We start from the raw sequence: 22,579 nt of genomic DNA on the forward strand, positions 1-22,579 counted from the left end.
TATCAAGGAGAAATTATTGAGATATTGCAAAATTTAGATGAAGAACTCATACAGTTTTGCAAAAATAATGGAGTAGTTCAAGGGATTATTATTCCTTGTGAAACAATACCCCGTGTGAAAACGGACCCATCTTCTGAAATAACTGTCAGAGGAACTGAAGGGTTTGTTTCTACTAATAGAATAAAATTGGGAGCCAAAGCATGAGTAAAGCAGAAGTCAGACAATGTTCCAAAGGCTGCAAAATTATAGCACATGGGAAAGACAATACTGTGGCTGTTGTTTGTTCAGGAGAAGATGATTACCAAGGTGTACCCTTGACTCATATTCTACCATGAATGAGGCTATGATAGGGAATTCATGGACTCCAGAAGCATGGCTGACTCTATAATCTGGTTTTTCTTTGTCTGTTAAACTTGTTTGTGAAATTTGTTTCCTGCAGGTTTAGTACCCTCCACCTGCAGATGTCTGATTGCTTAAGATGGATGCCATCCTTTGTCCATGACTGTGATGTGCCATCTCTGGACCTGGTATCAACTGAGCTCTGGATGCCAGCTAAAGAACTGACCTCTAGAATGGGACCTCTTGGGGCAGGGACAGGGCAAGGCAATGGGGATTGTACATCCAATTTCAGTTGGAAGTAGCTATGGAGAAGAGACCTTTGCCTCTTACTCCAAGATTTTGAGCGCCATTCGTTTGAGGGGGGAAGAATTGGGTGCTTCTGCCCAAACCCCCACACTAAGATATTATTTTATGTGCTTATTTTCTATTATCCCTATTATATTATTACAAAGTTCTGTTGACACCAGTTATCCCTAAACTCTCATTAATCTATGTAATGAAATATATGGTTAATGTATTTTTGCTAGGTAAGGAACATGAAAGATCTTGGGACCTAATGTAATGGTAATGAGAATTTGAAGATCTTCCCTATCCCTTAATAAACCTAAGGGAATTTGAAGACCTTCCCTGCTTTGAAAATAAACTCTGTCCCTTAATAGGCTGAATGTGATCACATGGAGCCTGTGGTGGGAGGAATTTGCTGAAGGGTGGAGCAGAGCCCACAGGAAACTGAGACTCAGAGCTAGCTAGACTGGGAGGAGGAGAGGACATGTCCCAGGGGGTCAGTCAGGCTCATGAGCAAATATTGGCTTGTGGGAAGGCTAAAGGATTGTGTGGCTCTCTGTGTTGTTAGGGTTTATTAACTTCTTTGCTACTATGATGGAATCAGCATACTGGTGTTGGGATTTGGATTTCTGGTGTCTGAATAAAAGTTTTGCTTCTGTCTTCTATATGGAGAGTCTGTTATATTTTGTGATTGAACACCATGCAGGTATATTTATGGTAACTGTGGGCCCTGTGAATATTGCATTGACATTATACCAGATCAAGAGTGAACCTGTGCTAGCAGCCCTCCTGTATGATGACTTTATTTGTCTTACTCCTCCCCTCTTCAATGCCTCAGTTTCCTCATCTGTAAAATGAGGATAATAATAGGACCTGCTGCCACTCTCTATTTCCCTCTCTATACCTCAGTTTCTTCTTCTGTAAAATGGGGCATTAATAGCAGGTACTTTCCAGGGCTGTTGTGATAATCAAATGAGATAATCTTCATAAGTTTTTTTTCAAACCTTGAAGTATTATGTAAATGCTAGCTCCTATTATTTCCTAAATTGCCTAACTGTTCCCAGGAAGGTCTTAGATTTGTATTTCTAAAAATATCCCTCTGCATAGGCTTCATGAAACCCCTGTCTACAAAAACCCCCCGATGCTAAAGTTTGTTCATGACCAAAACTGTCTACTTAACTTTTGTGATCATCTCTCGGGGCTCAGTCCTAGGGCCTCTGCTCTTCTCACTCTATGCTATCTGACTAGGTGATCTCATCATTTTCCATTGTCAGAAATACCCAAGAATTTTACCTGACCATGAGTGAATTTAGAAAAAAGGGTTTTCATTTCAAGTCACTTCAGACCCGTAACTTGACCTTTTACCCCTAGTGAAAAGTCTCAAGCACCAATTTAAGCTAATTACATAGCCCTTTTTATAATTCATCCAGATTCAAATTTTGTGCCTTGAATCCCATTGGTTAACATTTTGGGGTTCATTAAATCCTGCTTCTTCACCACATCCTCTCATTCCCACATTTCAATTCCCCCTTCCCTTCTCATCATCATATACTTTATTCTTTTTTGTTTTGAGGGAGGAAGGCAGGGCAATTGGGGTTAAGTGACTTGCCCAAGGTCACACAGTTAGTAACTGTTAAGTGTCTGAGGCCAGATTTGAACTCAGGTCCTCCTGACTTCAGGGCTAGTGCTCTATTCACTGTGCCACCTAGCTGCTCCTATACTTTATTCTTTATACAGGGAAATGCCAAGCAGAATATTTTTAGTTTCTTCCCAATTGTCTGCATCAGATAGCACAAGTAAACATTTCTCCCAACTGCTAATAGATCTGACACAAGTCTTAGTCTGAAGATTCTAGCCCAGGATATCCACAATAAAAATCCTATTATTCTGCGTCTGGGTTAAGAGGCCTAGTCTTTGTGAATGACAACTGGCCTGGCAGTCCCTTTTGATTCACAGGAAGGGGCCTTCTTGGGCATGCTGAGTTTTAGGCACCAGCTTCCCCCATTCTTCTTATACAAGCAGTTTTTGTCTCAGACATTAGCCAGTAGTATGGCTTCAAATAATTTCTGTTTTTATATAATTTTCTGTGGAAACAAAATTCAACCATATCTTACACCATGGAGTTAATGACTGTTTCTATGCTGATAATTCTCCTGTCTGCCTTCCTGGCCTAACCTCTCTGCCAACCTCTGGTCTCCTATTTCCAGCTACCTTTCAGACACCTTGAACTGGATGTCCAGTGGACATCTTAAACCCAACCTGAGCTAGAGCTAGCCTTCTTATCTTCCCTCTAAATGCTCCCCCTTGTTAAACTATCCCATTACCCCCATTACTATTGTGAGGGATTCTCAGAAGTGAAGCCTCCTCAAAAGGGTTAATAGTTTTTGTATTATTGAAAAAGAGTTTCCCGCCTTTTCTTGTCTCTGGGCAAACTTGTGTAACTGCCTTTGTTCTTGGTTGCTGGGAAGATTCAATGCAATAGATTGTGCCCCCTGCCGACCTCTAGACAGGGTTTGATTAAAGGAGACAAACAGAGAGGGGTATACAGTTACTAAATTTATTCCTTATTCCCTTAAGGCTAGCATTACTTGTGCAAGGAGTGCAGGACTAAAGTCCTGCCTGTTGAACAAAAGGATGAGAGAGCTTAAGTACATTTTAGGACCATCCCAATTAGCGGTGGTTGAGACACACAAATTTCTGATCCCTGTAATGGTTTAACATTGTATGAGAAAGGAATTTTTTTTCACTTTTAAATTCAATCTATTTTATTAACATTTTCTCCATCACTTTTTTTCCCATTTTTCAAATACTTTATTAACTTCTAATTTACATCATTCATTTCTGCCAGATTTTGAGTTACAAATTTTCTCCCCATTTCTCCCTCACCCACCGCCCCAAAATAGCAGTCCCACAGGATATCCCCTCCCCCAATCTGCTCTCTCCCACATTTTCCCCTATACCCCTTTTCCACTTTTCCATATCCATACCCATATCCACTTTTCCAGTGGATCTCTATGCCTCAGTGCCTGCACATCCCATTTCCCAATTACATGTAAGATGGTATTAATAATAGTATATATTTATACACACATGTATACATATATACATATTTGAATATTTGATTTCAAAACTTTCAATTCCAGATTCATTCCCCACCTTCCTTGACACTCACCCCTACTGGGAAGATACTAGGTTGCACATGTGTTGCTAATGCAAAACAATAACATAGTAGATACATTGTAAAAGACTGACTACACTTGCCTCCCTCCCATCCCACCTCCCACCTGCTCTACTCTCCACTTTGATCGCATCTATTTTCAAAAGTGAGTGATTCCAACCTCCCTCCCCCCCAGCCTACCCTCCCTTCTATCATCCCCCCTCTCATCCCCTTCCCACCCTGTTCTCCTGGAGGTTGAGATACCCTATTTAGTGTGTATTTCACTCCCTCCTCAAGCCAAATTCAATGGGAATAAGGTTGACCCATTCCCTTTTGCCTTCCTATTCTTCCCCTCCATTGTAACAATTTTCCCTTGCCTCTTCTGTATGAGATAGTTTACCCCATTCTGTCTCTCCCCATCTCCTCTCATTATATTCTTCTCTCACCTCTTAATTTCACCTTTTAAGTATCATCCCTTCCTGTTAAATTGGACCTGTGCCCTCTATCTATGTATACCTGTAAACATATATACACACATTCACATATATGTATTCATATGCCCATATACCCTCATATATAGACAAATATATATATTTCTAATCCCTTCAACTACTGAGAAAAGTTTCATAAGTTACAATTATTGTTTTTCCATGTAGGAATGTTAATAGATCAACTTTGATAAGTTCCTTAGGATTTCTTTTCCCTGTTTACCTTCTCATGCTTCTCTTGCTTCTTGTATCTGAATGTCAGATTTTCTGTTCAACTCTGTTTTTTTCAGCAAGAATGCTTGAAAGTCCTCTATTCCACTGTATGACCATATTTTCCCCTGAAATATGATACTCAGTTTTGCTGGGTAGGTGACTCTTGGTTTTAATCCCAGCTCCTTTGCCCTCCGGAATATCATATTCCAAGCCCTTCGATCCCTCAGTGTAGAAGCTGCCAGATCCTGGGTTATCCTGATTGTGTTTCCACAATATTCAAATTGTTTCTTCCTGGCTGCTTGTAATATTCTCTCCTTGATCTGGGAATTCCGGAACCTGGCTATAATATTCCTAGGAGTTTTCTTTTTGGGATCTTTTTCAGGAGGTGATTGGTGGATTCTTTCAACCTCTATTTTGCCCTCTGGTACTAAAACATCAGGGCAGTTTTCTTTGAGAATTTCCTGGAGGATGATTTCTAGGTTCTTATTTTGGTCATGGCTTTCAGGCAGTCCAATAAAATAATATTTTAATTATTTCTCCTGGATCTATTTTCCAGGTCAGTGGTTTTTCCCATGAGATATTTCACATTGCCTTCTATTCTTTCATTTGTTTGGATCTGTTTAATAGCATCTTGATTTCTCATAAAGTCATTAGCTTCCATTTGTTCCAATCTAATTCTGAAGCAATGATTCTCCTCATTGAGTTTTTGAGATTCTTTTTCCATCAGGCAAATTCAGCTTTTTAAGGCATTCTTCTCCTCATTGCCCTTTTGAGCCTCCTTTGCCATTTGAGTCAGTCTGTTTTTTAAGGTATTATTTTCCTCAGTCAGGCTGTTGACTCTCATTTCATAATTTTCTTGCATTGTTCTCATTTCTCTTCCCAATTTTTCCTCCACTTCTCTTATTTGGTTTTCAAAATCTTTCTTAAGGTCCTCTATGGCCTGTAACCAGCTTGTATTTTCCTTTGAAGCTTTTGGTGCAGGAGTTCTGACTTCACTGTTTTCTTCCTGTTCCATGCTTTGCTCCTTTTTGTCCCCAAAATAGGAATGTAATGTTGGGATCTTCTGTCTGCTTTGTTTCCTTTGCCTCCTCATTTTGCCACTCAATTATTTGACTTTTGGGCTTTTTGCCACAGTAGGACTCTGCCACCAGACAGGGGAGCTTTTGTCCCAAATGCTAGGGTTTTCTCAGCTGCTGGAGATATTAGATGGGTGCCCTCTCTGAGGTCTCCACATGCTCTGGCAAGCTGGACACACACCCCAGGACCTCCACCCTAGACTGCAATCCAGATCCAAGAAAGTTAAAGCAAGAGTGATTACCCCTCAGACCCGTGCTTGCTGCCACATGGTGCTGGCTGGCTGTGCAGGCGGCTCAGCAGCTTTTCGCCCTGGGGGTAAAAGCCAGACACTCCCACTTACTGGTCCCAAAGTCCAGACTGTACTGACCTCTCACTTTGTCCTTTGTGTCTATGTGTTGATAAATCTGGAAACGGCCACAGCTGCTACTGATCTGGAGTCCCTCTGCCCGATGGCTGGTCAGGCCCTCCCTGGGGCTAAAGTTTGGGCTTGGGGCTGGGATCAGCTCCAAGAGCACTGTGCTGGCCCCTGCCGGCCTGCTGAGCTGTCCTCAGTGGGAGGTTAGGTTCTCTGTGTCATTTTGTGGGTTCTGCAGCTCCAAAGTTTGTTTAGAGTTCCCTTTTTACATGGATTGGGGAGGGTGGAAGCCAGAGCTGCAGGAAGGTTGTGCTTCTATTCCACCATCTTGGCCGAGAAAGGAATTTCTTAATTGGATAAATGATAAATACAATAAAACAAGATAGATGACAAAGTGTCCATTGAAATTATGATCCAGAATATCTCTGTTGTTTTCTTTACCATTAACATTCCATAATTCAGAAAATCTTAAGATAAGAAAAAGTCCTGTTATTCAAGTTAATGCCTCAAGTTGAGGGTCCTGTCCTGAAGGGCCATAAAGTAGGCCTCTTCTGCTTTGTTAACGTAAGGAGAGGCGTTCTCCAAGAGCGAGACAAAGCTGGGTCTGTTTGGAATTGATGATCTCTGGATGCCCGTATTAAATCCTCTTAGCTGGTGTCTGGGGTGGCTGACTTAGAAAGAGAGCCTTTTTTGTAAAATGAGGCAGAGCAGTCTGTTTGACCAGTCAATGGTTAAGGGGAAGGGGGAGTTGCTTGCATCCGGGTATAAAGGACTTCCCTGGCAGGTGTCATTAGAGCCACAGGGGCAGTCATGAGACAGCAATAAACTCATTTCTGCTTTTAAGGTATCTGAGTCCTTGTATTGATTTTTTGGGTAGTGGTCTCTGTCCTACACACGATACTTCTATTCCCTCAAACTCCCAACCTAGAATCCTCACCATCTCTCTTCCCCCATATCTTAATCCGTTGCCAAGTCCTGTCAATTTCACCTTTGCAATATGTCTAGAATACTCTCCTCTCCTCCAATGCTCCCGCCATCTTGGTACAGGTCCTCATCACCTCATGCTGGACTACTGCAGTAACTTGCTGGGTAAGGGGTGTCTGCCAGCCTCAAGTGTCTCCACCCTCTAGTCCATCCTGCATTCAGTTGCCAAAGTGATTTTCCTATAGCACAGATTTGACCACATCATCTTCTATTCAATAAACTCAAGTGGTTCCTTATTGCCTCCAAAATCAAAGATCAAATGCTCCGTTTCAAAACTTTATAACCTACTCCCCTCCCCCTCCCCAGACATCTTATAAACTACACAAGAACCCCAATGTACTTACTGTACTTATCCAGGCTCTGGGGATTTCCCCTGGCAGTTCCTCATATCTGGAATGGTCTCCTCTCTCAACTCCACCTCCTGGCTTCCCTGGCTTCCTTCAAGTCCCAAATAAAGTGCCATTTTCTACAGGAAGCCTCCCCCGTCAACCTATCTTTAATTCTATTACCTTCCCTCTTTAATTTACTATTTATCCTGTGTGAAAAATGTTTTTTCTTAGTGATCATTATCTTGGAGACCCAGAGTTCTCCCCATTCCCCTTTCTTCCAAAGTTCAGTTTCCTGTTCATTTTGTTGCCCAGACAGATCTGGGAAAATGTTGATTCCTCCCTATTGTCAAGATAAATGATACAGAAATTGATGTCTCTTTGACCAAGATTAAGTGATCTAACCCCAAGACCCTCACTTTAATTTAGCTCATCTCCCAGTGTGTTGACCAATCAGAGTTGATTGGCATCCCTTGGGAACACCTACTCTTTGAAGGGCATATAACTCTGTGCCCTCGGCTCTCAAAGCCAGCCAGTTCTGGACCATCCCTTAGACGGAACCAGTTCTGTACCATAACTCCCTTGTGATACATGTGTGTCACCAGCTTGAGAGAAATCAAAAAACATGGACACAACCTAATTTTGTCTCTTTCTTAGAACAAACTTTTTGAGGTTGACACCTGTATATGGCTTGCTTGTACGTGTGGTTTCCCCCACTACATTGTAAGCTCCTTGAGGTCAGGAACTGTCTTTTGCTTCTTTTGGTCTCCCCAAGGCTTAGCACAGTAGGCATTAAATAAATGATTATTAGCTAATATCAGATCCCTGAGAAAGAAACAAACAAGTCTCCTAGTGGATTCCAGGCTTCCCCTGTGCGGCTACAGCACTGTTTTCTTGTTATCTCAGTGAGAGCAAAACTGTCCAGATCTGGGGCTTTTTTTTTCCTTTGCCATTCCTCTAAATTGGTCTTTCAAGAAGATTTTGAGATATGATAAAAATGGTCCTGGTTTTAATTCAATTTCCCTGGGGTCAAGGGAATAAGGGATTGAAGCTCCTTATCTGGGTTTTAGATGAGTCAATATCACTGAATGCTTAATTCCATTTGTGGATTTCCCCTTCCCAATCCCCTTTCCCAATACTCTTCAGGGCAACTTTATACATTTCTCATTGCTTTTGAATTAAGCTTCTGGTCTACACCATGTCAATGAAAACTACTTCTAAATTCTTTTAAAATAATTTCATGTTTACTCATTGATTAGCAGAGAACAAGCCTTGAAAAATCAAGGAATTCCTTTTGTCTTTATTTTATATTTCCTTAATTTTACATTCTAGTATAGTTCCTCAATAAACCTCATATTTTGTTTTCAAATCACATTTAGAATCTTTGTTTAGATCCATTTTTCTTTCACTCGGTTGTCAGTGAGTCAACTGACACGCATTTATTAACTGTGTTCTATGTGCCAGGAACTGTGCTAAGCTATAGGGATATAATCTGTTGTTGTTTGTACTTTGCTTTCAAAGAAGACCAATGACATCACATCATCATGATGTCTTTTTTTAATGTATTCATTTACTTTTAGTTTACAACATTCAATTCCACAATCCCTTGAGCTCCAAATTTTCCCCTCTCCCTCCCCCCCACTCCATGGCAGCATGCAATCTGATATAGGTTTGCATTAAATAATAGTCAAGTTGCAAAGAGTTGTAAGTAATGGAGTGAACAGTGAGAAAGAAGGAATGAAACAAAACACAAGAGAGAGAGAGAGCAAGTAGTTTGCTTCAATCTGCGTTGTCTCCATAGTTCTTTAAGATGTTCCATCTTTAAGATTTTTTTTTAGGGGGAAGGCAAGGCAATTGGGTTTAAGTGACTTGCCCAAGGTCACATGGCTAGTTTTTTTGTTAAGTGTCTGAGGCTGGATTTGAAATCAGGTCCTCCTGACTCCAGGGCCAGTGATCTATTCACTGCACCACCTAGCTGCCCCCATCATGATGTCTTGACTGGCAAGTGAGTTGGATTTTATTGAGGTACAGTTGTACATCAGCCTAACTCCACTCTCTCTTCCAGAGTCATCAAAGTCCAGTGGCCAGAAAAAAGCCAAAGATGACTGGAGAGCAGCAATGACTTTGGTGTTTGATATGTGACCAAGCTCTAAGGGCTCACAGTGCCTGCTTTAGCCCCCTTTGTGGTGATACAAATAGAAGTAAAAAGATGACCTCTGCCCCCTGGGAATTTATAATGTGGATAGACAAACACCTAAGAAGCTGGAGCAAGGGGCCATGATGCTGAACAGGTGGAGCAGAGCCCAGAGGAAGCTGTGACTCAGAGCAGTTAGCATGGAGGGAGGAGAGAAGATGCAGGCAAGGAGACAGGTAGGCTCATGAGTGTTTGTTTGTGGGAAGGCTAAAAGATGGTGTGACTCCCTGCTGTGTTATGGTATATTAACTTCTTTGTTGCTATGATGTATTTGACTTTCTGATGTCTGAATACATTTTTTGCTTCTGTCTTCTCTATGGAGAGTCTGTAATATTTTGCAATTCAGAATTATGCCAGCATATTCATAGTTGTTGTTAGTGCTATGAATATTGCATTGCTGCTACAGGGTCCCACAGCTAGTAAACTCTTATGGCAGAATTTGAACTTAGGGCTTCCTGACTAGAGGTCCAACCCTTTATCCACTGAGCCACCTGGCTGCTTTTTCTTAGTCTAAGCTGAAAGTTTACTGGCAGTCTCTTGTTTTGTCATGGAAAGCATTTCCAATTTGGTTTCTTACTTAATTTATAAATTAATTATGTAGCTAGGTTGTAAAGTGTATAGAGTACCACATCCCAGGACAGGAAAGCCTGAGTTCAACAAACACTAGCTGTGTGACTCTGGGCAAGTCACTTAACATCTTCCCGCCTCAGTTTTTCTCATCAGTAAAATGAAGATAATAACAGCACCTACCCACCAGGGCTGTCATGAGGAGCAAGCAAGATATTTGTAAAGTGCTCAGCACAGAGCCAGGAGGGTGCTGACTGCTCCAGGATCTCAGCCGCTTTTATTAGGCGATCACATGCTGCTGAGCTCATGGAGCTTGGCCTTTAAACATTGCCCTACTGAGCTTTTCTGAATCAATCTCTTCTGCTCAAGGCAATTTAAACAAAAGAAAACTTAAGAGAAAAACTGACTGCTAGGCAGTTCTGAAACACTGGATAAGACAGCTTCAACAATCAAACTGTAAAACTGTATCTCCCCCTCTGTCTCTCTCCCTCTCAATCTTTCTCTGTCTCTATCTCTGTCTCTCCTCTCTCTCTGTCTCTCTGTCTCTGTCTCTGTCTCTTTCTCTCTCTCTCTCTGTCTCTCTCTCTCTGTCTCTGTCTCCTCTCTCTGTCTCTGTCTTTTCTCTCCCTCTCTCTCTCTCTCTCTTCTCTCCCTCTCTCTCTCTCTGTCTCTGTCTCTCTCTTCTCTTTTCTTTCCCTCCCACTCCCCTGTAGGTCACAGGAGGAGATACTTTTAAACTGGCTTCAGTTCTGTTTGTGAATTTATCACCTTTTTGTTTTTTTTTAATTTAGTATTTAATTTTTCCCCAGTTTCATGTAGAAACAATTTGTTTTTAAAACTGTGAGCTCCAAATTCTATCCCTTCCTCCCTAGCCACCCCCCTCATTGAGAAGGCAATTCGATATCTTATACATGTATAGTCATGCAAAATATATTTCTATCTTAGCCATATCACAAAAGAAAACACAGACAAAAAAATCAAGAAAAATAAAGTTTTAAAAAAGTATGCTTCAGTCTGCCTTCAGACACCATCAGTCTGGTGATGGGGATGGATAGCCTTTTTCATCATAAATCCTTCAGAGTTGTCTTAGATTGTTGTATTTCAAGAATAGCTAAATCATTCACAGCTGATCACCTTTTTTTTTACTGAACAGATGTCAACACATACAGCAAGATAAGAACATAAGTTTCTGTTGTTAGCACCAGTTATTCACACAACCAAACAACCCAGAATGGACTCAATCTAAACTAAACAAGGATACTTAAAAAAAAAACTTTAGCCAAATAATTTTGCCCAAGAATTTGCAAGTTTCATTTCTCTAGCAAGTGAGATAGAAATACCAACTTTTCCAGGGACAGACACATGTTTTATTTTTTTTGCTTTTTGGAGGGGGGAAGGTAGGGCAATTGGGGTTAAGTGACTTGCCCAAGGTCACATGACTAGTTTTTCTGTTAAATATCTGAGGCTGGATTTGAAGTCAGGTCCTCCTGACTCTAGGGCCTGTGCTCTATTCTCTGCACCACCTAGCCACCCCAGCAGACACATTTTTCATATGTTGTGTTTCTACAATCTATGGTTCTTCCAACTTTTACCAAGTTGTTTTTTGTTTTTCATTTAGTTGGGTCTGCCTTTTCATGGCCCCATTTGGGGTTTTCTTGGCAGAGATACTAGAATGGTTTGCCATTTCTTTCTCAAGCTCATTTACAGATAATGAATCTGAGACAAAGAGGGTTACAGTGACTTGCCCAGGGTCACACAGCTACTAAGCATCTGAGGCCAGATTTGAACTCAGGAAGATGAGTCTTCCTGACTTCAGGTCTGCCACTTTATCCACTGCACTACATCAGTCTGTGTTTAAGATGTATAAAGTCCTAAGGAAGTGCCTGGTCTTAAAACCAGTATACTCCCTATTTCACTGTGGGGTGTATGATCTACTAATTTAGTTAGGTAGTTAGCAGGCACTCTGAGATTGGTGACCTGCCACCCAGGTCTGCTGCTCACTGCCAGAAAGAGGGTGAGGGAGGAGGACCTGTCACCTGGGCTCAGCTGTGGGGTTAGGTACAAGCTTCTCTTGCTGTCAGACATACTTGAAGAACTTGGCAGGCGAAACTGCTTTAGTCTAAGAGAAGATAGGGGGTTTGAAGTTCTTAAAGGAAGGTTTTAATCTGGCATGATCTGGTAAGGTCAGGAGAATAGAGGTTCTTTTCTCAGAGCTCACTGGCCAATAGGAAGCTGAGTCTATCTCAACCCCTACAGTAGGGGTCAAGCATTTCTATATAGCACTTACTACAAACCAGGCACTGTACCAAATGTTTTACAAATATCTCATTTAATTCTCACAGCAGCCTTGATGTTTTTGTCCTCAGCTTAGAGGAAACTGAGGCAGACAGAGGTTAAGTCACTTGCTCAGCATTGCATAGAGGCTATTAAGAGTTTGAGGCTGGATTTGAATTCAGGCCTTCCTGACCTCAGGCACAAGTCCACTTAGATGCCTCAGATGTATTTCTAGCCTCATTTCTCATAAGCCCAGGATCTGCTGACTGACATCAGTAGCCAGGCTCAAATAGAAGGGTCTGTTGACCAATTTTGGACAGGCATTTCAAATGACCAGCAAGATCTTGAATTAATGTCCTGGTGGGAATTTTTGTGACCTTATGTTCACGCACCCCATAGTACAGTGGAGAATTCATTATACTGATTTTAAGAACAGGCACTTTCTTAGGCTTTTACATATCTTTAAACACAGAACAGAATGAAAGACATGGAAACATGTCACAAAATAGTAAAAAAAAAAACAAAAACCCAACTTCACTGAGTGAGTCTGCAGTCTTTGAACGGAGAGCCGCAGGGTTTGTGAAATAGCCGAGGCAGCTGGGAGGGATTGGGATCCTACTAATAGTTGTTCAATCACTTTTCTGTTGAGTCCAACTCTTCATGACTCTGATGGAATCCTAATAAAGCTGCCGCCAGCCCCAATATTCTAACTTCATTAAAAGGCCTGGCCTTACTGAACAGCAGGCCCAGTGCACCTACCTACCCCGCCCCCCTCCCCAATGTCCTAACTTCTTCATATATATACCTCGATGCTCACTGGAACAACAGGTGTGTCCCTGAAATCTTAGTTCCCACAGAAGCAGCAGGTACGTCCATGTGATGGGAACCCAGCTACGACCTCTACCTGGTCATTGCCCCCAGACCCATTCCCACAGAAACAGGCTTGTTTTTTATTCAATCACAATCTCATCATCCATCTAGCCCAAGAGGACCACAATATCTAACTATCTGTCTTGACCAGACAGGACCACAATAGCTAACCAATTGGAGAGTAGAATGACCCACCAAACCATAGATGGGACTCTTCTTCCATTACCTAATCCCTTAACAAATTCCTCCTGCCTTTTTAATATTAATGATATTCCTCTATCCTATGTAAATTTCTCTTATGTAATTGTGTCTTTGCCCTATAAAAATCCATCTTGCTTTCTCTGAAGTTGCTGGTTCTTCTTGGAACTTAGCCAGCTTCATGAGAGGCATCAATCTCAATAAATACTTATGCTTGGATTAGAGATGGTCTGACTCTGAATTCTTTGAGATGGTTCCGCCACAACACATCATGAAACCACAACAGTTTTTGGGTGGGCAAAGCCCCCACCTCAACAGTTTTTGGCATCCCTGGGTTTAAACTGCAACAACCCTCTTTGGAGTTTTCTTGGTGAAGATACCAGAGTGGTTTGGCATTTCCTTTACAAATGAGAAAACTGAGGCAAACAGAGTTAAGTGACTTGCTTAGGGTCATACAGATAACGTCTGAGGCCAGATTTGAACTCAGGAAGATGAGGTGTCCTGACTTCAAGTCTGCTGCTCTCTCTACTTTGTGATCTAGATGCCCCCTACTCATAGAGTGGGTCACTGGTCTGAGGTAGCCTGCCACCAGACCTACTTACCCAGAAGAGGGTAAAGAAAGTTTACCTGTCACCTGTACTCAGCTACAAGCTTAGGTGACATCTCCCCCATTAGCAGATATACTTGAGGAATTTGGCACCCAAAAATGGTGTAATCCTAGAGCAGATAGTTGTTAAAAGAAGGGTTTAAGTTACATAACAGAAACCATGCCCATTTAACATGAAAGGTGAGGTGGTCTCTAACACAGACATGAACAGAGGTGTACAAATGCTTCTTTCCTGTGTCTGACAGACCGGCCTTCCTCTCAGTCAGATTCTCTGAGTATAATCAGAAAGTGAGACTGGGGCATCTCTTCCAAAACTCTACCTATAAAGGCTGAAAAGGTCCTTTGCCTCTGGTAAGTCTTTGGCAGAGAAGGTCCTGGGCTTGGAGTTGATTTCTATGAGGCTTAGGCATTTGAGTTTGAAACAACATCATTAAACTGCAGAAGAAAAAATATTCATACAAATCCATTATTCTGTGATTTAGACTTGTCTGCGAGAAAGTTCTACTGAACTTACATTCAAGCAATTTCAAGCTTTTCTGGAAAGCTCGGTGTAATCCCTCATGCCTACCAACAGGACTATCTGCCCCAAGAAGGTTCCAGCTAATATCTATAGGAATCTGGAACAACTTCTTTCCAGAACTGAGCAACCTTGTTTCTAGCCCTTTCTTCCTGGACTCCTCTTCTAGAGGAATCAATGGAGCCCCCCCACGGATTTATATATAGAATTGTTGTTCATCCTTTGTTCTCTAAGATGATGGATGACATCAGGCGATGCCTTGCTTTGCAAGTGAACTGGATTTAAGTGAGGTAGGCTGTGCAAAGTCACCAGCCTCACTCTCTCCTCCAGAGTCATCAGAGTCCAGCGGCCAGAAATGGACCTGGACGACTGGAGATGGCCCAGCTACATAGAGAACAGGAAGCAGTTGGAGTGCCTCTCATCCAAAGGGAGAAGATGCTTTCCGTGGGGTGGACGCTGGTCCGATCCCTTCAGCGGGATAGAGATGGGTCATTATCTTAGGGTGGGGAAAGGATGTGACGGAGACATACAGAGAAGGACAAGGGGTGGGAAACAAAGAGACGGCTGGCCAGGAGCCTGAAAAGGCTTTTAGAGAAAAATAACTCCGAATTTATACAGAGAAACTAAAGGGGGGTGGGGAGGGTGAAAATGTGCTGCCACAGAGGGAATCCATTTTGGCCAGATCTAACTTCCCAACCATCTCAGGGCCTCGTGGCCCACGGGGAGTCGGTGGCCTCTAAGTGGAAGCTTGACGCAAATGAGGAAGGAGGACGCAGAGACTTCCGAGTTCTTTGTGGCCCATGCCTAGAATGTGAATCTGTAAGATCGCGTGGCTGAATACGGGAGAGCGGCCTCCCACCATCGGTAGGGCTGTCTCTGAGTCTTAAAGTGGACAGCACAAGCAGGAGAGGTGGCGAGAGGGGGCCACGAGGCAGATTTCAGGCCGGATGTGAGCGCCGCGACAAACTTCTTAATGGTGAGAGCCGTCCCAAAGTTCCGAGAGAGCATTTCGGGCCCGGAAATCCCCAAAGGCCACAAATCAAGGCAGGATTGTGGGCCCCCCTCTCTGGGGAGCTTCAGGCAGAGGCGGGGCGATCGCCTGTCCGGACATCCTGGGGGGCTCCGGAGGTGCCAGCCGCTGGCCGCGGCAGGGGGCGGGGCGGGGCGTCACTCAGCCCGCCCCGCCCAGCCCGGGCACAGCCCCCTGGGCGGGGCCTCCGGCCCTCCCCTCTGTTGTTGGGTTTCCCTCGCGCCTCTGCTGCTGCCGCCCGAACATGGCTGCGCGGGTGAGCAGCATCTCGGCCAGCGCGTTCCGCCGTGCGCCCCTGCGGAGGGGCCCCGGCCCCGGTCACCCCACCGGAGCTGCACCTGGGGCCGGGCCGAGGTGAGCGCGGGGTCGGGGCTTCCTGCGGCCCGGCCCGAGGGGGCCGCGACTGGGGCTCCTGCTGACTCAGGAGGTGCCTGGGCTGGGATGGGAGAAGGGGAAGCGGGGAGGGGGAGGGGCGGAGGCCACCCCTAGGATGGAAGGAAGGTGGGGGGCAGAGGGGCTGAACTTGGCCTGGGGGGGGGATGTGCGCCGGGGTTGTGGTGGGAAGAGCAGGGTCCACAATGGGAAGATGGGGCGGGGGGGAGGGGCAGGACCCTGAGGAATGGGCCGGGAGGACGGTCAGTGACCACAATGGGAGGTTGGGGGGAAGGGCAGGATCCGGAGGGATGGGTCGAGGGGCTAGGTTTGGTGTGGGAGGTTGGTCTGTGTCCACTATGGGAGGGTGGGGGGAGGGGCCGGATCCCAAGGTATGGAGCGAGGGGAAGGGGTTGTGATGGTAGGATGGTCTGTGCCCACAATGGAGGATGGGGGGAAGGGGAAAGCTACCCTGGGACAAGGAGGAGAGGGAAAGGGTGGGGGAGAGAGAAGAAAAGAGACAGACTCCGAGCCTGCTGGGGAAGAAAGGGAAGGTTTAAGTCTAGATAAGGGGGAAGGACCGTGCCCACAATAGGATGGGGGAGGGGCGGACGCTACCCTGTGGAAGTGGTAAGGGCCTGGGATGGGGCTGAGACTGGAGGGGGGGAGGGTCTGAATGGCGAGAAGAGAGAGGTTGCTGGGATGGGACTAGGGAGGGGGGAGGTCCAGGACCTCTCTGGGGATGGGGGAAGGGCAGACACTAGGGCTGGGTTGGGGGGAGGGGCCGGACTGGAGCTGTCCCTGGGTGGGAGGTGAGCAGTATTTGAGGGGAGCTGATGTTGTTTGTGCCCAGAACCCCCCTGAAAGGGGGGCGGTGGAGTGGGAAGGGAGGGCTCTTCTATTAGACCGGAGGCCAATCGGCAGGAGGGAGAAGGTGCCCTATTGTGCTGCTCTCCAGAGGGGCATTGTTGGGTGATTCAAAGCTAAGAAAGGGTCCTTGCCTGTGTGCCTCGGTTGAAGGGGTGGGGGAGGAGCAGGGCGAGACTTCAGGCTGGTGAATGAATGCTGCTGGTTCTTTGTGCACACAAAGTGTCTTGCAGCAGGCATAAAGTGGACTATGCACTGAATCCTCTGTCCCAATAAGCACCTCAGTTTCCCGTGTGTTAGAGGAAAAGGGGGCTCACTGGGTCACCTGAGCCTCAGAACTGTAAGGGAATGGGCCATGGGCAAGGAAGCCCCAAAGACCTCTTCCTTTTCTCTGGCTAACGGTTATACTTGGTCTGATCTCTTAGCTAAAGAAGGGAAAAGGGACCCCTGGGAGCCTTGACAACTAGAATGGCCCGTAGAGGTCCTCTAGTTCAAGCCCCCCTATTTTTCAGATGGAGAAACTGAAGCCTAGAAGGGAGAAGTGAGTTTGCTCAGGGTTATACAGGTGGAGAGCAGCAACAGACACTGGATTCTGCTTTCATCTTTTCTCCAATTGAGGATACTTACCAAGTATATGAAGGCCCTGGGAGAGAAAGAATCAGGTGTAAAAGAGAGAGCCAGCTACCTTAGATTGATGGTTAGGAGCCTGGACCCACTACCTGGCTGGCACTCCCAGTAGCTTCCTTCCCTCCTCTGGGTATCCATTTTTTCCTTTGTAAAAATGAGTAGTTAGACTGGATTTGGTCCAGCTCCAATTCCCAAAGATCTTACTTTGTTTTTTGATGAGAGACTAGTCCAGGTGTTCTTAACCTGAGCTTAAGATTTCAGGGGGTTTGTGAATTTGAATGAGAAAAAAAAATTTCACTAACCTCTAACCTTCTTTGTAACACTGTGTGTTGAAAAGCATTATTCTAAGAATGAGTCCCTGATAGAAAAGAGGTTAAGAGCCCCTGATCTAATCTGCCCCCCTCCCCCCATCTCAAAGAGGAGAAAACTGGGGCTAAAGTCACATAGTTGCAGACCTGGAATGCAAAGTCTGGTCTATCCCTTGGGCATATTTACCCTTGAGAAGAGAACACTGGGGGGGGGGAGGGGAGAAGATCGGAAGAGGACGGACTTGAGAGCTGTCCTCCAGGATTCCAAGTTCCATTGTGCCTGCAGGGATCCACCTTGTCCTACTTGGCCCCAGAGACCAGAACCAGGAGCAATGTAGAAGCTGACAGAGGTGAGTTTAGGTTTAACATCCTAGTCACCAGAGCTGTCCTAAAGTACAGCGCCCTGCCTCCAGAGGTGGTGGTGAGCTCCCCATTGGTGGAGGTCTTCAAGCAAGTCAGAGTGGGGCTTCCTTTCAGGTCTTCGTTGGGTGCAATGTTCCTCCTGTCCCAGCCCTCACATTTTGATTCACGCCCATTCCCACTGTACCACGCATGTAAACCACACATGCTACTTTGTATCTTTGTCTTTTAAAGTTTGTATCCTTTCCCTAAGGAGATGCAAGACTGTATCTTAGGGCGCCACATTATAGGCACTCAGGTAGTGTGTCCCTGATTTTGGAGGCCAATCAAAAGCCTTGACCTCAGAACAAGTCAAGTGTGAGCATCCATGATCATTCAACAAGCCTTGCTATTAAAGGATTTGACTACATCGTTCCCACGTGGCCTCCAGTCTCTCCCCTCTTTAATTCCTCTCCACAGTTGCCAAATTGCTAGTCATAAAACAAAGGTATGACCACCTCACTAGAAACGTCAATAGTTCCCTATTGCCTCCAGGATGAAATATAAACTCATTTACTTGGCATTAAAAGACCTTCACCATTTGGTTTTAACCAAGCTTTCAGAGTGATTCCTTATCACTCCCCTCTGCATGCAGTCCAACCAAACTTGCTTACCTATCTAATTCCATTTCCTACTTATGTGCAAGGCTGGTTCCCATACCTAGAATATATTTCTTGCCTTTTAAAATTTATTTTATTTTATTTTTATTTTTGGAGGGGGGAAGGCAAGGCAATTGGGGTTAAGTGACTTGCCCAATGTCACACAGCCAGTGTTAAGTGTCTGGGGCTGGATTTGAACTCAAGTCCTCCTGACTCCGGGGCTGGTCCTCTATTCACTATGCCACCCAGCTGCCCCCATTCTTTACCATTTAAAACCCCTTGGTCTCTTTAAGTCCCACCTCATGAGCCACTTTCAAGAGACCCTTCCTGATTCCTCCATGGATATTTTGTCTGCATTGTTACATATATCTCCTAGTTGGAGACTCTTAATTTTGTATTCATATCTCCAATATTTAGTACATATCAGGTAAGTACCTCATCCAGCCCCCTTACTGTTCAGAGGAAGAAAATGAGGCCCAGAAGGGAGAGAATTTGTTCCAAAGTTCTATAGGTACCAAGTCAACCACAAGTCAGCAAGCATTTATTAAGTGCTTACTATGTGTTAGGCACTGTGCTAAGCTCTAGGGATACAAATATAGCAAAAAGAAAGATAGTCCCTGCCCTCAGGGAACTTACATTCCCTTGGGGAAGACAATATGGAAAAGGAAGATGCAACACATACCAGGAGGGAAAAATGAATGAATGAGTGAGAAGGGGCATAGTGAGGAAGTCTAGGAGAGGGAAATGGGTCATGAAGAGTTGGACCCAGCTGAAATGACTGTGCAACAAGGAAGGGTAGTGGACTGTGTCTTGGACCTGGAGTCAAGAACCAGCCCCCACATTCTGAACAGTATTTGTATTGATGGCTGACTAAGACCTGCATAGCCCATACCATCTGAGTTCAAGTCCAGTCTCAGGCACTTGCTAGCTTTGTGAACCTGAGTAGTCACTTACCCTCTCTGTGCCTTACTTTCTTCCTCTGTAAAATGGGAATAATCAGAGCACTTACTCACAGGTTGACATGAGGATCAAATCAAATACTACATGCAGCACCATGTGATGTTAGCTATTAGAGCTTAAAGGAACCCTGAGGGTAATACCAACAACCTTTTATTTTATAGATGAGGAAACCGAGGCTCAGAAGGGAAAGCTGTTTGTCCAAGGTCACTAGGCTGGACAAAATGGAGGGTTTGAATCTCAGGTCCTTTGCCTTTTTCCACTGATGCCACTTTATTTCTGTGGGCCACAGTTTCCTCCTCTGAAAAATAGCCAGGGTGGCCTGGATGGTCTCTGAATTTCTTTTTTTTTTTTTTTTGCCTTTTTTTTTTGGAGGGTAATTGGGGTTAAGTGACTTGCCCAAGGTCACATGGCTAGTTTTTGTGTTAAGTGTTTGAGGTCAGATTTGAACTCAGGTCCTCCTGACTCCAGGGCTGGTGCTCTATTCACTGTGCCACCTAGCCGCCCCTCTGAATTTCTTTTAGCGCTGAATCTTGGGAAACAGATTTGACTTGACTGACACCAAAGCAGCCTGGATTGAGGGACCTGGACTCTGATGGGCAGTTCCATAGCCGAGGCCAAATCAGCCTGCTCTGATTTTTGAAGTGGTGGGTTCACTAAGGGACTCTTTTATGAATGTTCTGAAGCCATCTAAGCAAAAGAAGTGAGACTCCACAAGAGTGTAGCAGATCTCCTCCAAAGAGCCCATAGTCTAGTGGGGGAAACCAGGCATTCAATTGCTGAGCATTTATTACATGCTTGCTGTATACCAGGCACTGGGCCAAGTTCTGAGGATACAAAGGCACAAAGGAAAGAGCTTACGCTCTCGAGGGAGACATCATCACCATAAATACACATATACACAATATCTGTGAGATAAATTGGGAGGGCGAACGGGGAAAATAAGCAGGTGGAGATGATCAGGAATGGCTTCCCGTGGATGATGGTGCCCATATGGTGTTTGGAAGGGGTTCCAAGAGGTTGAGGTGAAGAGGCAGTGTATTCCAGGCATAGGGGACAGCCAATGGAAAGGTGTGGAGATGGGAGATGAAATGTGCTATGGGAGAGGAGAAGCAGGGAGGCTAGTTTGTGGTGGTAGAGTGCAGAGAAGAGAGTATAGTAAGGTTGAAAAAGCAGGTTGTGAAGAACTTTGAAAGGTAAATAGAGGAGAGTGTTTGATCATAGAAGTAATTGGGAGCTAGTGAGGTTGATTGACTAAGAAGAATGACCTGGTTAGATCAGGAAAATCATTTTGGTAACCAGGTGAATTGGAGCGAGAAGAGATTTGAAGGAAGGGGATCAATTAGGAAGCCATTGTCATAGCCCTAGCAAGAAGTGACGTGTCTGCAAGAACTGACCAGTGTGGTGACTTCATGAGTGGAGAGAAGGCCGTAAGACACACTTCACAGGGGCAGTGCAGAAGAGCAGATGCCAGGACCTGTGTGCTACTCAAAGGAGAGGTTAAAAGCTCTTAGAGATCATCCGGGCTCCAGAGAGAACACAGGATTTGCTCAAGAGTAAGTAGCAGAGCAAGGATTTGAACTCGGGACTGATTCTGAATTCGTGGTTCTGTCCTCTACCCCAACTTCTTTCCCAAGTTATCAGCTTTACCAAAGGGATCTAATAGGTTGTAGGATCTGAAAGAAACTTGAAGGATCAAATTTTAAACTTTGTTTTCAATTAAAATTTATTTTCTTTCCCTCCTACCTCCTTTGCCTTGAAAAAGAAAAAACCAAAATAGAACAAAAGAAAAACTCTTATGGTGAATATACACAAACAAAACATTTCCACATCATTATGTGCCCTGGTCCATTACCTCTCTGTCAGGATGTGGGTAGAAGGATTCAAGACTGGTCTGCTGGAATCAGGGTCGGTCCCTGCACAGATCAGATTTCTTTGTCTTTACAATGATGTTATGTAACTTGTTCTGGTTCTGCTGACTTCACTTTGTATCAGTTCATATAAGTCTTCTCAAGTTTCTCTGAAGCCATCCCTTTTATCATTTTTTAATGATATGTCAGTATTCCATTACATTCCTATACCAGGATTTGCTTGGCCATTCCCCAACTGATGGGGATCTCCTTAGTTTCCAGGTCTTTGCTACCACAAAAAAGCTGCTAAAAATTATTTTTGTCTATATGGGCCTTTTCCTTTTCCTTTGATCGCTTTGCAGTATGGAACTACTAGTGATATTTGCTGGGCTACAATTTAGGCAAAGTCTTAGGGCTCCAATTCCCACATATTACCAATGAAGAAACTGAAGCCCAGATAGAGAAAGTGATGTCCAACGTCACAGAGGCTGTAAGAAGCAGAGCCCAGCCCCAGATTTGAACCTGAAATCTAATGCTCCAAACTGCTGTGTCCCACACTGCCTCTGACCTGAGGCTGAGCGAGGGTAGTAAATGTGAGACCTCAGCTGGGTCTTGAAAACCCTACTCCAGGTTCTCCAGAAGAGGACACTCTAGCCAGTGGGAGTGCTGTGAGCATATGGAAATGTAAAAGAGAAAGGAAGAGATGGGTCTGCTTGAGGGGAAAGGGAAATGGAATCAGACAGAAGATAAGGAAGGGCCAGATGGTGGAGAACTTGAAATGCCAAGCTAAAGAGTTTAGATTTTATTTCATAACCAATGGGGAGCCATTGAAGATTTCTGGGAAACAGAATGAAAATCATTTTTCAAAAAGAAAACCATTCCTCTGCAGAATGAATTGGAGAGCAAAGGGGCTGGAGACAGGAGGCCAGTTAGGAATCTACCACAACAGGGCAAGTGAGAGCACCAAGGGTTTGGGTTAGTGCTGGGACTTTGGGGATGGAGAAAAATCTCATAATCGATTTGGCAGTGATACTCAGGTCCAACATGCCCATTTGGGCGTGGTGCCCTGGAAAATGTGTGCCATCTATAATGGGATAGGCTGGGAGTGGAGAAAACTAG

At 44.5% G+C, this 22,579-nt stretch overlaps 1 protein-coding gene across 1 annotated transcript in view; it reads left to right on the forward strand.

The window, feature by feature from the left end:
* The first annotated feature begins 15,660 nt into the window (after positions 1-15,660).
* NIPSNAP1 (nipsnap homolog 1) overlaps positions 15,661-22,579 on the forward strand; it is a 41,593-nt gene continuing 34,674 nt past the window's right edge. The window contains exon 1 of the mRNA XM_069081738.1: positions 15,661-15,835. Within this exon, the coding sequence (XP_068937839.1) occupies positions 15,726-15,835 (110 nt within the window). The 5' untranslated portion in view covers positions 15,661-15,725. The remainder of the gene's footprint in view (positions 15,836-22,579) is intronic.

The sequence above is a fragment of the Petaurus breviceps genome, unplaced genomic scaffold (genome assembly GCF_028583685.1).
Source record: "Petaurus breviceps papuanus isolate PSGF00001 unplaced genomic scaffold, PetGlider_PUasm1.0 99, whole genome shotgun sequence".
In the NCBI taxonomy this organism is placed as follows: Eukaryota; Metazoa; Chordata; class Mammalia; order Diprotodontia; family Petauridae; genus Petaurus; species Petaurus breviceps.